This window comes from Athene noctua, chromosome 1, assembly GCF_965140245.1.
Source record: "Athene noctua chromosome 1, bAthNoc1.hap1.1, whole genome shotgun sequence".
Classification (NCBI taxonomy): domain Eukaryota; kingdom Metazoa; phylum Chordata; class Aves; order Strigiformes; family Strigidae; genus Athene; species Athene noctua.
The window spans coordinates 168,668,939-168,690,123 of NC_134037.1; the positions used below are offsets into that span (position 1 = coordinate 168,668,939).

The 21,185-nt window shown below is 41.2% G+C and overlaps 1 protein-coding gene across 20 annotated transcripts in view; it reads right to left on the minus strand.

Moving 5' to 3' along the window:
• KDM6A (lysine demethylase 6A) overlaps window positions 1–20,629 on the minus strand; it is a 167,685-nt gene extending 147,056 nt beyond the window's left edge. For all 20 annotated transcript variants that reach the window (XR_012633542.1, XM_074904807.1, XM_074904788.1 and 17 more), the window contains exons 1-2: window positions 20,356–20,629; window positions 20,036–20,099 (exon numbers count right to left, since the gene is read on the minus strand). Coding sequence is in view for 19 of the 20 variants with exons in the window: in XM_074904807.1 (XP_074760908.1) it covers window positions 20,036–20,099; window positions 20,356–20,516 (225 nt within the window). In the remaining variant the exon portion in view is untranslated. The remainder of the gene's footprint in view (window positions 1–20,035; window positions 20,100–20,355) is intronic.
• Window positions 20,630–21,185: the final 556 nt, after the last annotated feature.

The following is a 21,185-nucleotide window of genomic DNA, read 5'->3' on the forward strand; positions in this document are numbered from 1 at the left end:
CCAACATTTTGATATATGAAGAAAACCCAACGTTTCATTTTTAATATGCATTTTAATGACTAATACAACTCACCTTTACACTAAGAGCCAAAATTAACTGGAAGCAGCAATTTAATTTCATTCACTTATCTGACTGTGGAAGGAGAGGCAGTATCATGGTATCTGCCCTACTGATTTAGTGTCTGTTCTTATGATTTCTAAACCAAATATAATTAATTCTAGTTAATTACCAATTTAATGAGCAATATGAAGTTACATAAATGTTGCATTATCTTAAGAATGTATCTGTTGTTTAACATTGTTCTTCTACCTGCCATCTGAGTAACACTATTTCCTCCTCATTGCAGATTTAATCCACAAAGTATATTTTCCAATGTTTTGTCCAAACGAAGTTAAAAAAACAAGGAAAAACATAGTAGTTTATAATTAAAATGTAAGCTGATACAGCAGTTGCAACAGAGTAAAGAACTTACATAACTTGTGATACAAATTTTAAGGACAAAAAGCAATGGCTCTGAAAAACGTTTCTTTTCTTAAAAGCTAGCATTGCAGAATAGCTTTCACCTAGAGAATATTCTCTCCTAACCAGAATTGGATCCTGCACAATCATGGTACAGTACAACATTACATAGCTTTTCTGGTCATTTGAGATAACAAACAGCAAGATCACATTGACACAGGCTCTCTAAATTACATTACTTGCAAAAAGATTTAAGGCTGATTCGAATTTTTCATTCTGAAGAAAGCATAGAAGATACTGAAAGCTGAAATTAATGCTAGTATCACAACAGCGCATGAAGGCCCCCGTACAGACAGCATTGCTGTTTTACAAAAATCAGCTCTACCACATTCTGTCTGCTCATATAAGAAAAAATCATACACCTTGGTCCAACCCTACAACCAGGGTAACAGTAGAGAGCTCTAATAGATTTTGATTCTGACACTGCACATAACAGTGCAATGATGCTAACAGAATAACTTCTGTCAGCATATGCTGTGTAGGGATTGCCGAGGTAGAGAAAATGCCAGCACAGCCACAGCAGCAGCAACTACTGTCCAACTGAGATTCAAGTGTGAACATAAACACAAAGAGGTTATCTGAATTTGACAGTACACTCATTCTTAAACCCAGGCATCAACATGTACAGGTACTGTTAACCACTTATCTTAGGTATTTTTAATTTAGAAAAGGGAATCACTGGCAAACAAGGTGCTAAGTGAAACAGGTAATCTTCTTATGAGAACATATGAGTTAATTTCAGCAAGGACATGACAAAAATCTGGAAAGGTTCTCAAATACTACAGAAATAGCATCAAAATGGAGCAAAAGTATGTTCCTTCTCCTTTCCAGCTGTCTGAAGCCCAAAAGACCTTAAGCTACTCATTAATTAATTGCTTTGAATCAGTTTGTTCCATTTTTGAGTTCTGACTGTGGAAGTGAGAAAGCTCTGAGGAAAAAGTTGTGAAATGACCTGTAGTTGGAACTTGTTTTCCTGTTTCAGTTGGTAAATCTGTGTATCTGCTTACCCACTTCCCTTAAGGCACAATTTCCTGGTGGTAGAAAATTCCTACCTACCTGTGCTGAAGAATCTTTACAATAGTGAGTTCTAATGCACTGGAACCAATGCTGCACTATTAAGGAAGCTTCACTCTAATCTCATTGCTTAAAAAAATAAAAATCAAGAACAAATTAAAATAATCTCTGAATATCAACAAGCTTTTTTTAGATCCCCGCTGCTTGTCTGGATAATCTAAAATACCTTTAAATCACTAAATACAGAAACAAACAGACCAGTCAGGCAAAACCCATGGAGAGCTTGGGAGGAAGCAGGTAGTGTGGCTAGGCCTTCTCAAGGAGCATATAAATCCTACACTGCTCCTCAGGTTCTACAGGTGACACACATTCCATGAATCCCAAGACCTTCTTGTCCAAAATGAGAGCTCTTATCCACTTTCTCAGGAAGGTCACTTTAATCTAAATATCACAGTAAAAATCAACCCTTCCATCGTTCTCCACAACCACGTAGCAAATACTGGTCCAAAGTGGAGAGCCTAAAATATTCTTTCAAACTGTTAAGGACTTAGCTTGAGTAGCAATTAAAAGTAGTACAAAAAATTCCTTTCTCACTGGACTAATGGAGTCGTCATTGTTCTCAGATTTTTGGACACAATGCAAGCAAGCTCGAAGTTTGCAACTGGCATTACAGGAAAACATCCTACCATTCAAAAGCAAAAAGCTGCCATGGGGAAAGAAAATCAACTAATAAAGAAAAATACAACTTGACAGCATTTTTACTGGCAGGGAATAAATAGATTGTGATATTCAATTCCAGCTTCTTCCTCATACAGTTTGGAACACATATATATTCTCAGATTAATTAATTGAAGACAATCTTCAAGATTAGGCATCACAGTTCTACACAACAATCATATCCTTACCACACACAATTATCTAAGGAATCCTTACACAACCTTCCAAAACTCTTCCAACTGTCCCAAATACATCTGCCTCCCCTACAATAGATTTTCATACTACAATACAGTTTTTGCTGTGCTTTTCAATATTTTTTTTTTTTTAGATAACAAATGTCTCCTTTCCAGGCTCCGTTCAACCATCAATACTTTTTTCAAATTATTTGTATCAAATAAACTTTTAAAAATGTCTGATATTGAGACAATGCATAGAAAAAAATCCCAAAACAGCAAAGATGTATATATAATTCCAGAAAACTGTCAAAACTAACACATTTTTTAACACATAAACTTGTAAATTAACAGAGCCCTTTTAAGGTTGAAACTGAGACGTTATTCTGCTCATTAGTTAACATGGACTGATGGTCTTTGTGATCTCATCTTACTTAGACAACAAAATGAACTCTTCTGTAAGCATAAACACCACTAAATCCTCCCCCCTTATAACCAGAAGACGCATTAAGGCCATTTCAGTTATTAACTTCCTCCATATAGTAACTACAGTTAAGAAAGCCCTCCACTACAGAAAACTAACTTGCTCATCAAATTACACGTGCTCTTATGCTGAAGGTATATTTTCATAAGGGCACCAGAAGAGGCTGGCTCAGACACGCATATCTCATACCATCTAACGCTTAGTTTTGTTTTCGTGCACAACATTTTATTTATTTCCCCACCACTTATGCAAGGAATAGAGTTATGATTCAAAATAAGCTGAACAGTTTCTAACTAGGGATACTTTTTCAGAAAGCATAAAAAGTTATGCTCATCACCCTTTCCTCTGAATTAAGAAAGGAACAAATAAACACTCATTTCTTCTTAAAAAAAAGCAAAAAAAAACTTGATTAAGAAGCAAAAAAGACCTTGAAGCCTAATTTGTTGACCTTTTTAACAGGTAACACTTGAAATCTGATAGTCTACAATGAGTTTTTTAGTCTCCCATCTTCGAAAATTTTGTTGAAGTGTTAATGAAAACACAAAATCAAAGGCTCTGCCATTCCAACCATTAAAACCCAGAAGAGATTAAAAATACTCAGAAAACAACACATTTCTGTGCACCACACCAAAGACTATGAATGAGTAAAGTTTTAAAAACCACCATGTATATACCTCTAGTTAGAGTATTTGTAACATGTCCAGAAGCTCCATTAAAGTTTACCAAGAAAAGTACTCAATTTTCGTACTTTTTTCTTCCCAGTATCATTCCACTTTTTCTTTCCTACCAGAGATTCTTTATGACATGCTTTATGATGTTATATAATGGATGTTCTCCATTTTTCTTATCCTTCCACTTTATCTTACACTCTTTCTACACTTCATTGCATTACACTATACCATTACATTCTCTAGATCAGCATCATTCTCCGTTACATAGGCTTTCAATTCCATACTTTAAACTATTTCTTGCCCTTTTAACATATATCCACCTAGATCTTCCATACTTGCTCAGCTTTCTTTATCCTTCAAATATAAAGGCAACAAAACATGACAGGAGAACAGACACATGGCAGTTCTCAGTCTTCATTTCACCTTGAGGAAAGAGCAGAAGCAGTATGTTTCTTTACTCTTCCTCACCTTGGGGGGTAAGGAGGGAAAAGGGAAGCAGCAGTAGAAGATGAAGACATACACAATGCAGCCAATGTTTCTGTTAAAGGGGCAGTTGCCTCTACCATGCCTTAATTTTATTTCAAAAACAGGAGAGAGCAGAAGCACTGCTACATTCAGAACTTGCAGCATATAACTCTTAATTAAGCTTTTTTACACATTCCACAAACCCTCCTCAACTTTTTTCTCTATTTTGTTCCTCTCTACCTTGTTTTTAAAACCTTTTGAGACAGGGACCAGCACCATCAAGAGCTTAAATGCAAGTTAGTGGTAACAGATGGTATCCAGGAACATGAGTCAGGTAGCTGCTGGAAAGCATATACTATGATTTCCTCCGCCACCCCTATGGCCCTCCCCATTTGTTTGCATCACTATGTCACCCATTTAATTCCTTGGTTTCCCACTCTTCCTCACATCTAATCTTATAAGTATCCTTTCTCAACCTTTCCTCCACTTAACTGAAAATCTCTTCCTTTCACTTTAACACTTACTCTGAAAAAACTTCCCAGAAGACTGTTTCATTCCTCCTCTATGGAGGCCTGATCTTCAGTAGGCAGAGATTCAAACATAATTCACAACACACTGAGCCTATATCCCTCAGCATCTTTCCTTCATTCAGAGCCATGTCTGCAATGACATAGAACAGCTTCATAAAAAAGACTTTTACTTCTTCTACAGTCCTTGTTACATATATTCCAGCATTCTCTGCTGCTGGACATATGTTCATATCTGAACGTCTCCTAAGTCTCCTAGGGGCAGTCTTCCTTCAGAGAGAGTAACGAAGCTTGGCCAACTGTGCTCATTCCATCTCTCCTTTCAAAAAACAAGTATAATCCTGGCAACCTGTGCTTCCAAAACATATATAATTCCATCCTCCATAAGAAAACAAGGGAGCAAACCTTTCTGCTTCAACAATCGTTTTATAAATATGCCTTGCAGAAACAGCATCACACTAAAAATGACCCATCCTAGCCTCCCAAATCTCTCTCTCTTAAAGCACCTGTACAGCCTTTTTTGAGTCTGCACAATGAACTGTATTCACAGAATCACAGAACACCAGGTTTGAAGGGACCTCAAGGATCATCTGGTCCAAACTTTCTTCGTAAAAGCACAGTTTCAACAAAATGGCCCAGCACCTTGTCCAGCTGAATCTTAGAAGTGTCCAGTGTTGGGGAATCCACCACTTCCCTTACCATTATTCCAATGCTTGATTGTTCTCACTGTGAAAAGTTTTCCTCGTGTCCAGTCAGAATCTCCCCAGGATTAACTTGTACCCGTTACCCCTCGTCTTTTCCAATGTGACTCCTTGTAAAAAGGGAGTCTCCATCTTTGCAGCCACCCTTTAAATACTGGAACATGATGACAAGGTCTCCCCTAATCCTCCTCTTCTCGAGGCTGAACAAAACCAATTCTCTCAGCCTTTCCTTACATGGCAGGCATCCCAATCCCTTGATTGTCTTTGTGGCCCTTCTCTAGACCCTCTCCAGCCCGTCCACGTCTTTTCTGTATAGCGGAGACCAAAACTGAACACAGTATTCCAGGTGTGTCCTGACAAGCGCTGAGTAGAGTGGGATAATGACTTCTTTATCTCTGCTGGTGATGCACTTGATGCAGCGCAGCATCCCCTGGGCTTTCTTTGCCGCTGCAGCACTCTGTTCACTCCTATTGAGCTTGTTGTCCACCAGGACCCGCAGGGCCCTTTCCACAGCCTGCTCCCCAGCCAGGCAGATCCCACCCTGTGCTGCACTCCTGGATTATGTTTTCCCAAGTACAAGACCTTACACTTGTCCTTGCTGCACTTCCTAAGGTTCTTGTTAGCCCACTCTTCCAGCCCATCCAGGTCTTCCTTCAGGGTGACTCTCCCTTCCAAAAAGTCCACTTCCCCACTCAGTCTGGTATTGTCAGAAAACTTCATCAGGGAACACTTGATCCCATCATCCAGATCACTTAAGATATTAAACAGCACTGGGCCCAGTATCAATCTCTGGGGGACCCCACTTCTGACAGGTTGCCGGTTTGAAAAGGAGCCTCTGGGTGCAGCCTGTCAGCCAGTTCCCCACCCACCACACAGACCACTTGTCTAGACTGTAACACATCAGTTTCTCTAGGAGGAGGCTGTGGGGATCCGCATCAAAAGCCTCGGAAAAATCCAGGTAGACAATGTCCACTGCTCGCCCCACATCAGCCGAGCAGGTTACTGTGTCATAGAAGGCAATCAGGTTTGCCAAGCATAATTTGCCCTTGGTGAATCTGTGCTAGCTTTTTCCAACCACATGCTTCATGTCACTTGTGATAGCCCCCAGGAAGATTTGTTCCATGACTTTCCCAGGTACCGAAGTAAGACTGACGGGCTTATAATTTCCTGGACCCTCCTTTAAGCCTTTCTTGTAGATGGGGGAGACATTCACCTTCTTTCAGTCTTCTGAGACATCCCCAAATCTTCAAGACTTCTCAAAGACTATGAAGAGCAGCCTCACAATGACAGCAGCCAGATCTCTTAACACCCTTGGGTGGATAACATCAGGGCCCATCAATATGTAGGGGTCAAGCTCCTGTAATAGTTCACACACCAACTCCTCCTTCACGGACGGTGGGTCTGTGTTTGCACTGACCTGGATTTTTGTTCCCAAGACCTGGGGCACAGCAGTGCTGATAAAGACAGAGGTGAAAGAAGTGTTGAGCACCTCTGCCTTTTCAGCATTGCTGGTGACTAATTCACCTTTCCTGTTTAACAGTGGGTCAACATTTTCCTCCTGTTTCTGCTTTTTGTTTACGTACCTGAAGAACCCTTTCTTGTAGTTTCTTACATCTCTGGCCAATTCCAATTCAAGCTGAGCTTTTGTTTTTCCAACTGCATGGCTGCACACCCTGGCAATACCCTTGCAGTTCTCAGCAGTATTCATCCACTTTTCCATCTCTGTTATGGTTCTCTTTTGGTTTTGAGCATACTCATAAGCTCACAGTTAAGCCAAGGGGATCTCTTGCTCCGCTTACTTCCCTTACCTTTAAAAGGGAATGACCATTTTTATGCTTTCAGTAGGGCATTCTTGAAAAACCTTCCCACACTCACTAGTTCCTTTATCCCCCATGGATGCTTCCCATGGAATCCTTCCCAACTGAGCTCTGAGCAAGCTGAAGTTTGGTCTGCTAAAATCTAAAATCTTTGTCTTAGCAGTAACCTTCAGTATTGGTTATTTAAAATGAAAGAGTTTCACATTTTTACTAAATTACTTTTGATTCATATCAGTTCTCCAGCCTGATTAATCATACAGGCCCAAAAATGGTTTCACTAGCACATATGAGAAACAACAAAGTACTTAGAATTCTGTTATCTAGAGGGAGAACACACAAAACTAAAGTCTTAACTTCAATTCTACTCTAGATTCCTGTGCAAGTAAGTCTTCAAATCATAAGATAATGAAACCAGTGCTTAAATAAAATGTTAAAATGGCAATTGCAATGGAAGTAATGTAATACCACCCCCAAAATAAAAGACCTATTGGCTCTATTTTAAAAGCCATTGCACTGGATCTTTTGTCTAATGCTGAAAATGGTATCCTGAAATTGTTCAGAATTTTTGAATTCTCAAAATGCAAGCAGAAATTTAATGGAAAGCACATTCACAATGTAGTCTGTTTTAGACTTTAAAAACCAATCTATATTGTGAAGTGAATCATAATCCTCAAAACGCCACTATGAGAAAAGGAAATGACTTAAAGCCATTTTAACACACAACAATTAATTTAACAACTTACCACAAAGGAAATTCATATGTAGACATATAGTGTTCTGGTTGTAATTCGTAGCACATTTTTAGTCACTCCCTTTACAAAACTATAAATGAGCTCTTAATTCTACATCTTAATTAAACAAGCTTCTTCAGTGAACACTGTGTAAGCAAATGCAAGAACCATAAAGGCAGCTATTTTGTCAAAACAGTTCTGATTGTAATCCATGTGTCCTCCCATACTCTATAAAGTGTAAGCATCTGAGAAAGAATATTCTTCAACTCCCAAACACACTTAAGGGGCCTTTTGTTCATTAAGACACTATTTTATTTATATAAGGTATACCTTCCTATCATTCTTTACATACAAAGAATAGCATTCAGCTTCAAGAGTAATACTTTATCCAACTGCAAAATGTTGACAAACAGATGCTCATTTTAAAAATGCACCATTCAACAAACTTTATTAAGTCCACAAGCAAACTGTCAAATGGCTCATACTACTTTTGACAGTATCAGTACAACGAGTTTTGAAAACAAGCTTTGAACAGACTAGTCTTGAAACAAGCCAGTCTCAAAAAAAGTCTTTCCATGAGAGGAATTACAACTACTAAAGCTATTTCTTCAATGTGCCTATCTGTAAATCAAACACAAAATAAAATATTTAATTATTTTCCCTTGCTTTACAGAACTTCCCTGGTCAAACAAACAAGATTAGACTATATCAAGCACAGTTCCTCTCTTTCCTCATTACAAAAATGTGCTGTAAGGTACCAAAGACTACCCTCTCAGGTACACCTATACAAATCCTGGCAGACCTCTGTAGGGCTCCATACAGGACCATTTAGTTCAATCCTGTCTGGTTTTAACTTCAAAGAAATATTCTGCTAGGGAACAAGATTAACTTCGTTAACATTTGTAACAAAGACAGTCAACTAGTCTCTATAATGACACCTAAAGTTTAATGAGAATCACTTCAATTTTTAATTGTGAAGATACATTATTCAAATGTTACACTTCAAACACCATAGCTGCAGAACCTCACCAAGAAGGAAGGTTAAAACAAAAAGTAACTTACATGAGTTGGACATGTACAATACCAGATAATGAAACTAAAGGACTGGAAGTTGTATACACGTACCTAGATGCATTCAGAGTGAGCACAATAATGGCTCAGCTTCTGAATTATTATATCTGAACCAATACTAAAACCTGCCACCTGAGATATGTATTCACCTCAGACTCACAGCCCATCTGCTTAAGATCAGCTTCTGGATAAATGAATAAGACCTTTATAGCAGTAACTAGTTTTACACAACTATTTTAGTATACTTGAACTACAAATATAGACATTTCCTTCCTTTTCAGTCTGTTGAAAATACTGCAAAATCCCTCTCATTACCCAAAAATCGTATCAGTTGAAAACCAAGAAGAACAGTATTTGTCCACTAACCAGAGATAAACCTGAAGTTTAATTCATGAATCTGTAAAGCTGGAAACCAATGCTTAATTTCTCCACAGAACATAAACTTGCCTAATTCTCAGTGGGATAAAGAACAACAGTGGGCTATGGCCTAGGATTCTGGTACTGAAAAGTCCTGTGACAAATGTTAGTATAAAATCGCTTTATAGCCGTAAACATTTTCTATGACTCTCCTTAATTTTGTACCATCTTACTAATGTAATGAAAACAAATGTTACGCGCACCCTTATCCAAGTATGAAACATCTACACTTTTCTAAAAGGGTATAACAAACATATGGTATAGCTTTTAGATTATTCTTTCAACACTTACTTCAGATGGTATCAACGTTTCCAGTTAGTCTTACCTCTATAATTACCAAGTCCACTCAAACCTTTACAGTGAACAAACAGCTATAAGGGCTGGCAAGAGGCACAGAGACATGCTTTTCACAAGCAGAAAGCATACTTGAATACTATGTCTAGGCAAAAACTTTAGATTGTCTATTTCCTCCTCATATCTGGTACCTGATATTACCTGTACAGAAATCTGAAAGCAGAGTTCATGAGTGTTGTGATGCATAGATGGATCAATGGAAGGACTTCAGTGGTTAAATTACTGGAATGGAATCAAAGGAAAACAATTGTGTCCCATCCATGCCACAGGTTTTCTTCACTTTTAAAAATTAAGTAATTTATCAAAACCTCTATTCCTCAGCTGCTAAAATACAATAATATTTCTCTACCATCTTCATCCCAAATTGCTGTCTGCCTTGTCTATTTCATTATTAAGTCAGTAGGGAGTGAATTATCTTAAGCCTATGCATATGTATCACTTAAAGAAATGGACCACTTCAGTCTCCAGACTCAGCAGACCACTACTCAGAAGCTACAATAAAATTAATTCCATAATAAACATGAAAAGCTACTATAACAAAGAAAAATCTTACATTGTATTCCCCATTAATCGTCTCCTGATAGCAAACATAAAGCTTACCCAAATGCAAATACCAATATGCTAGCTGTCCTGCAATCTTAAGTACATTTCTACAAAAGCATGTTATTTGTAGAGATGAGGTCCATCTTTGTCTTTTCATTAATATATTAAAATGACAACTGTAACATTTGAAACTTCATCTATTTCCTCGCCTTCAGGAAGTAGCTGAGACACTGCACTTTAAACTTAAGAAACATCCAAAACATTCAAGAATATACGCTTTGAGCAATAAAACCCACTATTTTTAAGAAATATGACGAACACTAGTTTTGAAAGTATCAAAACATACTAAGTATCTCTCACTTGAACAAAAGGCACTGTGTAATGTCCTTTTTTTTTTAAAAAAAAAAAGTCACTTTTAATACCAGATGAAGTATAAACATTGCAAACCTATAACTAACTCTTTAAGAATCAGGATAGATAAATATCACATAAGACTGTATTTGTAATTTCAAAGTATAAACACAGCACAATGAACTACAGAATGTGTCATACATTACACCTTAACTGGATCCTAAAAAACCCTACCCAATTAACATAAAGCCCAAATTGCATACAGAAAAATACTGATCCTAAAAAAATCTATGTCAGTCCCAATTATCCAGTAAACACACTTAACATATTTACTTCAAATCTTTCCACTTCCAGACACCTTCAAAGAAAACAAGAAAACCAGTCCCACTGGTAACACAATTTACAAAATTTTAACCAACTTCAACTTGTTTCACATTAACAGACAGCATAGATAACAAGTAAGAAATGCAGAATGTATTTTAAAAAAACATAAAGGAACAGCTCAGACATAATTTTAAATTGGAGAGGCTGCCTACTTCCTGGAATGCTCTACAAATATCTTATGGTACCAATCCCCAGTTCCTCAATTCCCAGCACTGCCATTATATACAACAAACACCATAACTCTTTTTAAAGCAATATTTCTTTGCTCTGATGAAAACAAATTAAGCCAAAATGTTTCCAAAGTTATTAAAAAACCCCACTTTACTACACCTAGATTAATCTGCTAAAATGTTTTCCTGCATAATTATTTTACAAGCAGTCTGTTATAATTAAAACTGAGGATATTTAATTATAGATTAGTAGAAAATTAACATTAATGTCAACACTAAAGGGACAAAGTCAATATATACTAATTCACACTGTCCAGAACTATTTTTAAACAAGTAACACCTAGAATTGTAAGAAAGATGAAAGAATATTGTCACTGTGCACTTATTTAGTATGCTTAATAAAAGCACAGATAACCACTTCATTAATTTTGTCAACACATATGGCCTCTACACAAAGGAAATACCATTTTTAAAATCAGCTGGAAAACAAAAGAACTGCAAAACCACAAGAGGTGTAACACAGAGACCAAAAACTGGCATACTGCATGGAACTACTTCACCTCTCTTTAAATTGACTTAAACATCAATAATTTTAAATGGAAACATGCTTCCAGTTTTGTCTACAGGATATGACAAACTGATTAAATTCTATGAATAGGAATTAACAAACATCTTATATCCAGTACATTAGAGAAGCTACATCAAACTAAATCTGTATAGAAGCCAAATTCTAGTTTATGAAATGAACGTTTGTTAACTGAAAGAAAGGCAACTTTGGCTAAACACTGGAAGTACCAATTAAAAAAAGAAGAGAGAAAGAAGAGAGAAAGAAGAGAGAAAGAAGAGAGAAAGAAGAGAGAAAGAAGAGAGAAAGAAGAGAGAAAGAAGAGAGAAAGAAGAGAGAAAGAAGAGAGAAAGAAGAGAGAAAGAAGAGAGAAAGAAGAGAGAAAGAAGAGAGAAAGAAGAGAGAAAGAAGAGAGAAAGAAGAGAGAAAGAAGAGAGAAAGAAGAGAGAAAGAAGAGAGAAAGAAGAGAGAAAGAAGAGAGAAAGAAGAGAGAAAGAAGAGAGAAAGAAGAGAGAAAGAAGAGAGAAAGAAGAGAGAAAGAAGAGAGAAAGAAGAGAGAAAGAAGAGAGAAAGAAGAGAGAAAGAAGAGAGAAAGAAGAGAGAAAGAAGAGAGAAAGAAGAGAGAAAGAAGAGAGAAAGAAGAGAGAAAGAAGAGAGAAAGAAGAGAGAAAGAAGAGAGAAAGAAGAGAGAAAGAAGAGAGAAAGAAGAGAGAAAGAAGAGAGAAAGAAGAGAGAAAGAAGAGAGAAAGAAGAGAGAAAGAAGAGAGAAAGAAGAGAGAAAGAAGAGAGAAAGAAGAGAGAAAGAAGAGAGAAAGAAGAGAGAAAGAAGAGAGAAAGAAGAGAGAAAGAAGAGAGAAAGAAGAGAGAAAGAAGAGAGAAAGAAGAGAGAAAGAAGAGAGAAAGAAGAGAGAAAGAAGAGAGAAAGAAGAGAGAAAGAAGAGAGAAAGAAGAGAGAAAGAAGAGAGAAAGAAGAGAGAAAGAAGAGAGAAAGAAGAGAGAAAGAAGAGAGAAAGAAGAGAGAAAGAAGAGAGAAAGAAGAGAGAAAGAAGAGAGAAAGAAGAGAGAAAGAAGAGAGAAAGAAGAGAGAAAGAAGAGAGAAAGAAGAGAGAAAGAAGAGAGAAAGAAGAGAGAAAGAAGAGAGAAAGAAGAGAGAAAGAAGAGAGAAAGAAGAGAGAAAGAAGAGAGAAAGAAGAGAGAAAGAAGAGAGAAAGAAGAGAGAAAGAAGAGAGAAAGAAGAGAGAAAGAAGAGAGAAAGAAGAGAGAAAGAAGAGAGAAAGAAGAGAGAAAGAAGAGAGAAAGAAGAGAGAAAGAAGAGAGAAAGAAGAGAGAAAGAAGAGAGAAAGAAGAGAGAAAGAAGAGAGAAAGAAGAGAGAAAGAAGAGAGAAAGAAGAGAGAAAGAAGAGAGAAAGAAGAGAGAAAGAAGAGAGAAAGAAGAGAGAAAGAAGAGAGAAAGAAGAGAGAAAGAAGAGAGAAAGAAGAGAGAAAGAAGAGAGAAAGAAGAGAGAAAGAAGAGAGAAAGAAGAGAGAAAGAAGAGAGAAAGAAGAGAGAAAGAAGAGAGAAAGAAGAGAGAAAGAAGAGAGAAAGAAGAGAGAAAGAAGAGAGAAAGAAGAGAGAAAGAAGAGAGAAAGAAGAGAGAAAGAAGAGAGAAAGAAGAGAGAAAGAAGAGAGAAAGAAGAGAGAAAGAAGAGAGAAAGAAGAGAGAAAGAAGAGAGAAAGAAGAGAGAAAGAAGAGAGAAAGAAGAGAGAAAGAAGAGAGAAAGAAGAGAGAAAGAAGAGAGAAAGAAGAGAGAAAGAAGAGAGAAAGAAGAGAGAAAGAAGAGAGAAAGAAGAGAGAAAGAAGAGAGAAAGAAGAGAGAAAGAAGAGAGAAAGAAGAGAGAAAGAAGAGAGAAAGAAGAGAGAAAGAAGAGAGAAAGAAGAGAGAAAGAAGAGAGAAAGAAGAGAGAAAGAAGAGAGAAAGAAGAGAGAAAGAAGAGAGAAAGAAGAGAGAAAGAAGAGAGAAAGAAGAGAGAAAGAAGAGAGAAAGAAGAGAGAAAGAAGAGAGAAAGAAGAGAGAAAGAAGAGAGAAAGAAGAGAGAAAGAAGAGAGAAAGAAGAGAGAAAGAAGAGAGAAAGAAGAGAGAAAGAAGAGAGAAAGAAGAGAGAAAGAAGAGAGAAAGAAGAGAGAAAGAAGAGAGAAAGAAGAGAGAAAGAAGAGAGAAAGAAGAGAGAAAGAAGAGAGAAAGAAGAGAGAAAGAAGAGAGAAAGAAGAGAGAAAGAAGAGAGAAAGAAGAGAGAAAGAAGAGAGAAAGAAGAGAGAAAGAAGAGAGAAAGAAGAGAGAAAGAAGAGAGAAAGAAGAGAGAAAGAAGAGAGAAAGAAGAGAGAAAGAAGAGAGAAAGAAGAGAGAAAGAAGAGAGAAAGAAGAGAGAAAGAAGAGAGAAAGAAGAGAGAAAGAAGAGAGAAAGAAGAGAGAAAGAAGAGAGAAAGAAGAGAGAAAGAAGAGAGAAAGAAGAGAGAAAGAAGAGAGAAAGAAGAGAGAAAGAAGAGAGAAAGAAGAGAGAAAGAAGAGAGAAAGAAGAGAGAAAGAAGAGAGAAAGAAGAGAGAAAGAAGAGAGAAAGAAGAGAGAAAGAAGAGAGAAAGAAGAGAGAAAGAAGAGAGAAAGAAGAGAGAAAGAAGAGAGAAAGAAGAGAGAAAGAAGAGAGAAAGAAGAGAGAAAGAAGAGAGAAAGAAGAGAGAAAGAAGAGAGAAAGAAGAGAGAAAGAAGAGAGAAAGAAGAGAGAAAGAAGAGAGAAAGAAGAGAGAAAGAAGAGAGAAAGAAGAGAGAAAGAAGAGAGAAAGAAGAGAGAAAGAAGAGAGAAAGAAGAGAGAAAGAAGAGAGAAAGAAGAGAGAAAGAAGAGAGAAAGAAGAGAGAAAGAAGAGAGAAAGAAGAGAGAAAGAAGAGAGAAAGAAGAGAGAAAGAAGAGAGAAAGAAGAGAGAAAGAAGAGAGAAAGAAGAGAGAAAGAAGAGAGAAAGAAGAGAGAAAGAAGAGAGAAAGAAGAGAGAAAGAAGAGAGAAAGAAGAGAGAAAGAAGAGAGAAAGAAGAGAGAAAGAAGAGAGAAAGAAGAGAGAAAGAAGAGAGAAAGAAGAGAGAAAGAAGAGAGAAAGAAGAGAGAAAGAAGAGAGAAAGAAGAGAGAAAGAAGAGAGAAAGAAGAGAGAAAGAAGAGAGAAAGAAGAGAGAAAGAAGAGAGAAAGAAGAGAGAAAGAAGAGAGAAAGAAGAGAGAAAGAAGAGAGAAAGAAGAGAGAAAGAAGAGAGAAAGAAGAGAGAAAGAAGAGAGAAAGAAGAGAGAAAGAAGAGAGAAAGAAGAGAGAAAGAAGAGAGAAAGAAGAGAGAAAGAAGAGAGAAAGAAGAGAGAAAGAAGAGAGAAAGAAGAGAGAAAGAAGAGAGAAAGAAGAGAGAAAGAAGAGAGAAAGAAGAGAGAAAGAAGAGAGAAAGAAGAGAGAAAGAAGAGAGAAAGAAGAGAGAAAGAAGAGAGAAAGAAGAGAGAAAGAAGAGAGAAAGAAGAGAGAAAGAAGAGAGAAAGAAGAGAGAAAGAAGAGAGAAAGAAGAGAGAAAGAAGAGAGAAAGAAGAGAGAAAGAAGAGAGAAAGAAGAGAGAAAGAAGAGAGAAAGAAGAGAGAAAGAAGAGAGAAAGAAGAGAGAAAGAAGAGAGAAAGAAGAGAGAAAGAAGAGAGAAAGAAGAGAGAAAGAAGAGAGAAAGAAGAGAGAAAGAAGAGAGAAAAAGAAGAGAGAAAAAGAAGAGAGAAAAAGAAGAGAGAAAAAGAAGAGAGAAAAAGAAGAGAGAAAAAGAAGAGAGAAAAAGAAGAGAGAAAAAGAAGAGAGAAAAAGAAGAGAGAAAAAGAAGAGAGAAAAAGAAGAGAGAAAAAGAAGAGAGAAAAAGAAGAGAGAAAAAGAAGAGAGAAAAAGAAGAGAGAAAAAGAAGAGAGAAAAAGAAGAGAGAAAAAGAAGAGAGAAAAAGAAGAGAGAAAAAGAAGAGAGAAAAAGAAGAGAGAAAAAGAAGAGAGAAAAAGAAGAGAGAAAAAGAAGAGAGAAAAAGAAGAGAGAAAAAGAAGAGAGAAAAAGAAGAGAGAAAAAGAAGAGAGAAAAAGAAGAGAGAAAAAGAAGAGAGAAAAAGAAGAGAGAAAAAGAAGAGAGAAAAAGAAGAGAGAAAAAGAAGAGAGAAAAAGAAGAGAGAAAAAGAAGAGAGAAAAAGAAGAGAGAAAAAGAAGAGAGAAAAAGAAGAGAGAAAAAGAAGAGAGAAAAAGAAGAGAGAAAAAGAAGAGAGAAAAAGAAGAGAGAAAAAGAAGAGAGAAAAAGAAGAGAGAAAAAGAAGAGAGAAAAAGAAGAGAGAAAAAGAAGAGAGAAAGAAGAGAGGAAATGCATTGCGATTCACTTCCAATACAATGGATGTCCGCCCCTCCCCACCCCCCTCCAAGTAATGTTTAAGCTTCACCTCCTGCCAGAGTGAAGTCTTCCTGGAAGAAAGAGACATCAAGATAACTGCAGGGGTTTTGGTTTTGTTTTGGAGGGTTTTTTTGTCCACATTAATGTTCTTGCCAACTACAGAAGTTAACAGTGAGCACCTTCTATACAAGACCACATTGGATTTTCAGCATTTCAACCAGTTTGAACGGTGACCTCTCTTTCAATTTCCCTCTTCTGTCCCCCAAAACCAAACTCTAGCTGCAAGCTATAATACAATTCCTTTTCTGCAAAACCAATACAAAATTTCTGACAACAGAAAATTTTCTTCCTCTGTCAACCATACTAACAATGTGTACACATCATTACAGGAAAGTCTGATTTCTTCTGACTTATCACATACCCCCAATACATGGAGCAACAATATTCCTGACCTTTAGTCTGTATCTTCAGTAATTCATAAAACTGTATAGATCTGGTGCCTTACCTGCTTTTTGATTTGCTACATCCTGAGCAGCAGGACTCAGCTTAGTTCATGATGCTCCAGCCATACATCCTACAAAGCAGAACTACCATAAAAGGGGGACTGCAGTCCAGACCTGGAGCACGAATAAAACCCACAACTATGTTAAAGCTCCAGACATGAAGCTCCCTCCATCCCTGAAAGAGGTTCCAGATTACTTCTTATTAAACTCTGTCAGGGTGTGGCTTCATTAAAACCAGAGTTCCCAATGAAAAGGCTTCATGAGATCTCCTGGTCGGCCGGCAAATGGCTCAAGCTAACGCACCGTCTCCCGCCGAGTGCGCCCCAGCAAAAACGCGAGCAGTACCTCCTCCTATTGAGGCACCGAATTTAAGTCCACAACCGAATACCACTGCTGCACAAGTACCCGTGCGGGTAACGGAGCAGCTCCCTCCACCCTTGCAACCCCGGACCTCACCTCCCACCCCGACAGCCTCCTCAGACACATACACTGCTTCTACCACCTTAACCACAGGTAACCAGGGAACACTGTCAGGCGCTCACAGAAGAGACACCGCTACAATCTGGCTTTCTAACAGGTTCAATAGCGGGTGTACTATTCTCCCATCGAGGGAAGTACTGATAAATTTCTACCTCTGTGAAGGATTCCTCTGGAAACACGACTCAATGGTTTTCCTTACCTGCTATACTTGCACATAAATATCACATTACTTTACAATGTGCTGGCTTGTAGATTCTTAAATCAGTCAGTCAGTATTTCATAATTATGGAGCCTAGGGTCTTTGTTAGCTGTTGTTGCTCCATGCACAAAAGGAAAGATTTTGTTACTATCATTGTAAAGCCTATTAATAAAAAGCACATATATATGGCCACACTTTATACAATAAAAATACCTGTTATACAGAATTAAAAGTGATTTGCTAGATTACTCTAAACCTTCCCATAGAGCGTAGACCTTATGAAGCATCACACACAGAAAAGGAATTAAGTAAAAACATCTTAAAACTAGCAACTTATCGATAACAGTAATTGAAACACATGCACATTCCCTCAAAGTAAAAGGCACAAACAAAATCAAAGCTGATTCAAGCCAAGAAATTTGTCTCAAACATCTCTGCGCTGAACAGTAACATTTTAATCTTTCTAGTTCCTTAACAATGTACTTTTCTCAGAGACAAGTTTTACCAAGAACATGCTTTGTGAGTTAGTGTGCAATTCATAAATGTCAAAAACACTGTCAGAAAACTGAGATGAAATATCAAAATATTTAGTTGTTGCTTTTTTCTTAGTATTCACGGCATGGATTTATGCACTGACACAGTACGAGAACATACAATGATATTTCTAGATATATACTTCATAACTATCAAAATGCCCCACAACTTCCGTCATCTCAAAGAAACTGTATATACTAAAACTTTAATTGACTGGCATAAAAATGAAAAGCCATTATATGCGAGAAAGGAATCAAAACTCAACTAATATGGTGAACTGCTGCCTGCATTACTTAATTTTACAGTATGCAAAATAAAACTTAACCTAGTGACGTTATGCAACAGACGATCTAATTACATATGGTGCCTTTATTTTCTATCTGGAATCCTTAAGCTCTATCTCATAGATGAATCTCTCTAACATTTCCGATAGCCTCAACAGCATGCACAGAGCAGACATTAATTCTAGCCCACTAACAGTTAACATACATTATTTAACTTGTCTGACATATCACTCCACTACCTTTTTGATTTATCAGAAGTACTTGTATAAATAACTCTGAAAATCAGAAGGAAACCACTAGATTTTTTAAAACATAAGCACAAAGAAGAGTGTACTTGCTTCTACTTCCATCCCTTCCCCCTCCCCCCACGTCCTGACATTGAGCTTTCCCAATCATGCCAGAAATAAACATCCAAACACAAGTAAGGGCCTAGCCTACCGAATTCAACACGCCTTAGAGTTAAGTCTTCAGATCAACCAAGACCAGCAACAGAAGAAAATTCTTCACGTGAAAATACCAGCGTTCAGCACGGGCACAACAATAGGATGAACAAAGTGTCAAACGCAAAGCTACTGACAGGAACAAGTCAGAAAGCAGGAACTAGAACAGTCCCCTGCTCCAACCGTGTGGTATTTTAAAAACAGCTCGACTTATTCTGTTACCCAAGCGTTTTCCTCGCGTTTAGACTTTAAATACAACTGGCAGACACTCAGCCTGCACAGCCTTTGTCAGCAGCTTACGGATGGGCAGCAGAATGTGCTACAGGTTGATAAGGAGGACACCAGCGTTGCAAACGCCCTGCCCGCAGCAGGGAAGCACCCAGAAAGAAGTTGCAATGCGCAGGAGAGTTTCCCTCAACGTTCACCGGGTGCTTCACGCTCCGGGCGACGTGCGTATTCGTTCCCGGTGTTTGTTTCGTGTTTACCTCCCCCCCCTTCTCTTTCTCCTCCCTGTCCGGCCATCTTGGGCCGACAGGAGCAGCCATTACTTAACTAAATGACAGGGCCAACAACTTTTCACGGAAACAAACATCTCGCTCAAAAAGCCGGCCGGGTTCCAGCAACCTGCGGGCCGTCCCGTTCCCTGTCAAGCCGCCCGGCGGCGGGGCCGGCGGCGGGAGGGTGAGGGGCGGCGAGCGAGACACGGCGCTCGGCGAGGACCCTGGCATGCCGGAGGCGGCCGGGCCCGGAGAGTAAACAAGTCCCTCGGCGACGGGCAGCGGGAGCCGCTCAGCGCCGCGCCGGCCCCGCCGCGGCCCGGCCCGTTCCCCCCACCCCTTCCCCCGGCCCCGGGGCAGTTTCTCCCCGCCGCCCCGCCAGGCGCGACGGCCGCCGGGCAGGGCGCGCGCAGCCGCCGGCCCCCGCCGCGCGGGGCGAAAATCACGAGGGAGGGTCCGGGGAGAGGCCAACGTCAGCAGCGCCTCGCGCGCGCCCTCCCCCCCGCCGCCGCCGCCTCCTCCCCCCTCCCTCCCCCGCGCCCCCTCCCCCGCCCCGCTTGGCGTTTGCTCCCGGCCCCGGGCTGCGGCCCGGCCCGCTGGCACTTTCCCGTCCCAGGGCTGGTCGGACACCCGCGAAAGTGTCCAGAGCGGAGCGGAGCCCGCAAGGCCGCGCTCCCTTCGTCCCACACCCGGCCCCGCTCGGCTCCCTCCCGCGCGGGGGTCGCGCTAACTACGCGGAGGGGGAAGGGGGGTAGGGTTGGGGGGGAAGGGGCAAAGGCGGCAGCGACGCGTGGGGAGACCGCGGCGGAGCGCCCTGCCGCCCGCGGGGACGTGCGCCCGCGGATGTGGCGGTGCCACGCTCACACACACACACGCTCGCACCCAGATGCACGCTCGCACGCACATACTCACCGTGCGGACCCGGGGGACCGGAGGGAGGGGGCGGCTGGGCCGGGCCGGCTCCCTCCCCTCCCCCCCCTTCCCCCCCCCAGCCCCGCTCCACATCCACCCTCGCGCTTACCTTTAACAGCAAGGCCTTCGTTCTGGCGCCATCTTCATGAAGCCTCAGAAATCCGAAGAGTCGGCTGCAGAAGGGGAGCGGGCGGGAGGGAGGGGAGAGAGGCACAAGCGTTAGCGAGAGTCAGCCCCCCGCACGGGCAGGCAGGCAGGCTCGCTCCCGGCGGGCGAGGGCAGAGCGCGGCGGCGGGGGCCGGGAGCCCGCACACGGGCACACACGCACTCCCGAGCGGGGAGCCGCGGGCAGGGGAGGGGGGGGACACGGAGGGAGCGCGGGCCGAGCCGGGACACGGAGGCGGCCGGGGCGGAGTGGGGAGCGGGTACCTGTCGAGGCCGGATAGGGCTTCTCTCTCCTCGGCTGTCAAGCTGGCGAAGTCCTCCTCGCTCTGGCCGCTCGCTTTCCCCGCCGCCATTTTCTTTTCCTCATCACCGAAAGGAGCAGCAGAGGCGGCGGCAGCGGCGAGCGACACTCCGCACGATTTCATGGAAACGCAGCGTAATTAACTCACGATCGCAACCCCCCCCCCTGCGCGCCCCCAACACCCCCCAGCGCCGGGCGGGGCGGGGTGCCCGACACACACACACACCACAACTTTTATTACAACAACAACAGCCGGCAGGGAGGGGGAGGGAGGGAGGGAGGGAAGGAGGGAGGGAGGGAGGGAGGGGAGAGGGAGGGAGGCGGGGGGAAGCCCCGCTGCTCGGAGGAGGAGGGAGGGGGGAGGGAGGGAGCCCCAGCGCTGGAGACTCGGGGGAGGGAGGGAGGGAGGAGTGGGGGGGCGGGGGGGAGGAGGAGGAAGAGGAGGAGGCGGCGGCGGCGGCTGCTGCGGCGGATGGCGGCGGCGCGGTGTTTACATCGCCGCGGCGCCGCTCGCCCCGGCGGCGAGGGGCGCGGGGAGCCGGGGTGACAGGGGCCCCGCCCGCCCTGCCGCGCGGGGTGTGTTTGCCGCCCGTACAAACTTCCCCAGCAGCTGCCCAAAGTTGTTGTAATTGTGTCACACAGCGAACCCCACGCCGCCACCGTGACCCCCCCCTCCACGCCCGCCCGCCCGGGCCCACGCAGCCAATCGCCGCCTCCGCGGCGCCGCACGTGACCTTTGTTGACTTACGTCAGTCATAGCGCTCTTCCACCGCTGCGCTTCGGCTCGGTTGGC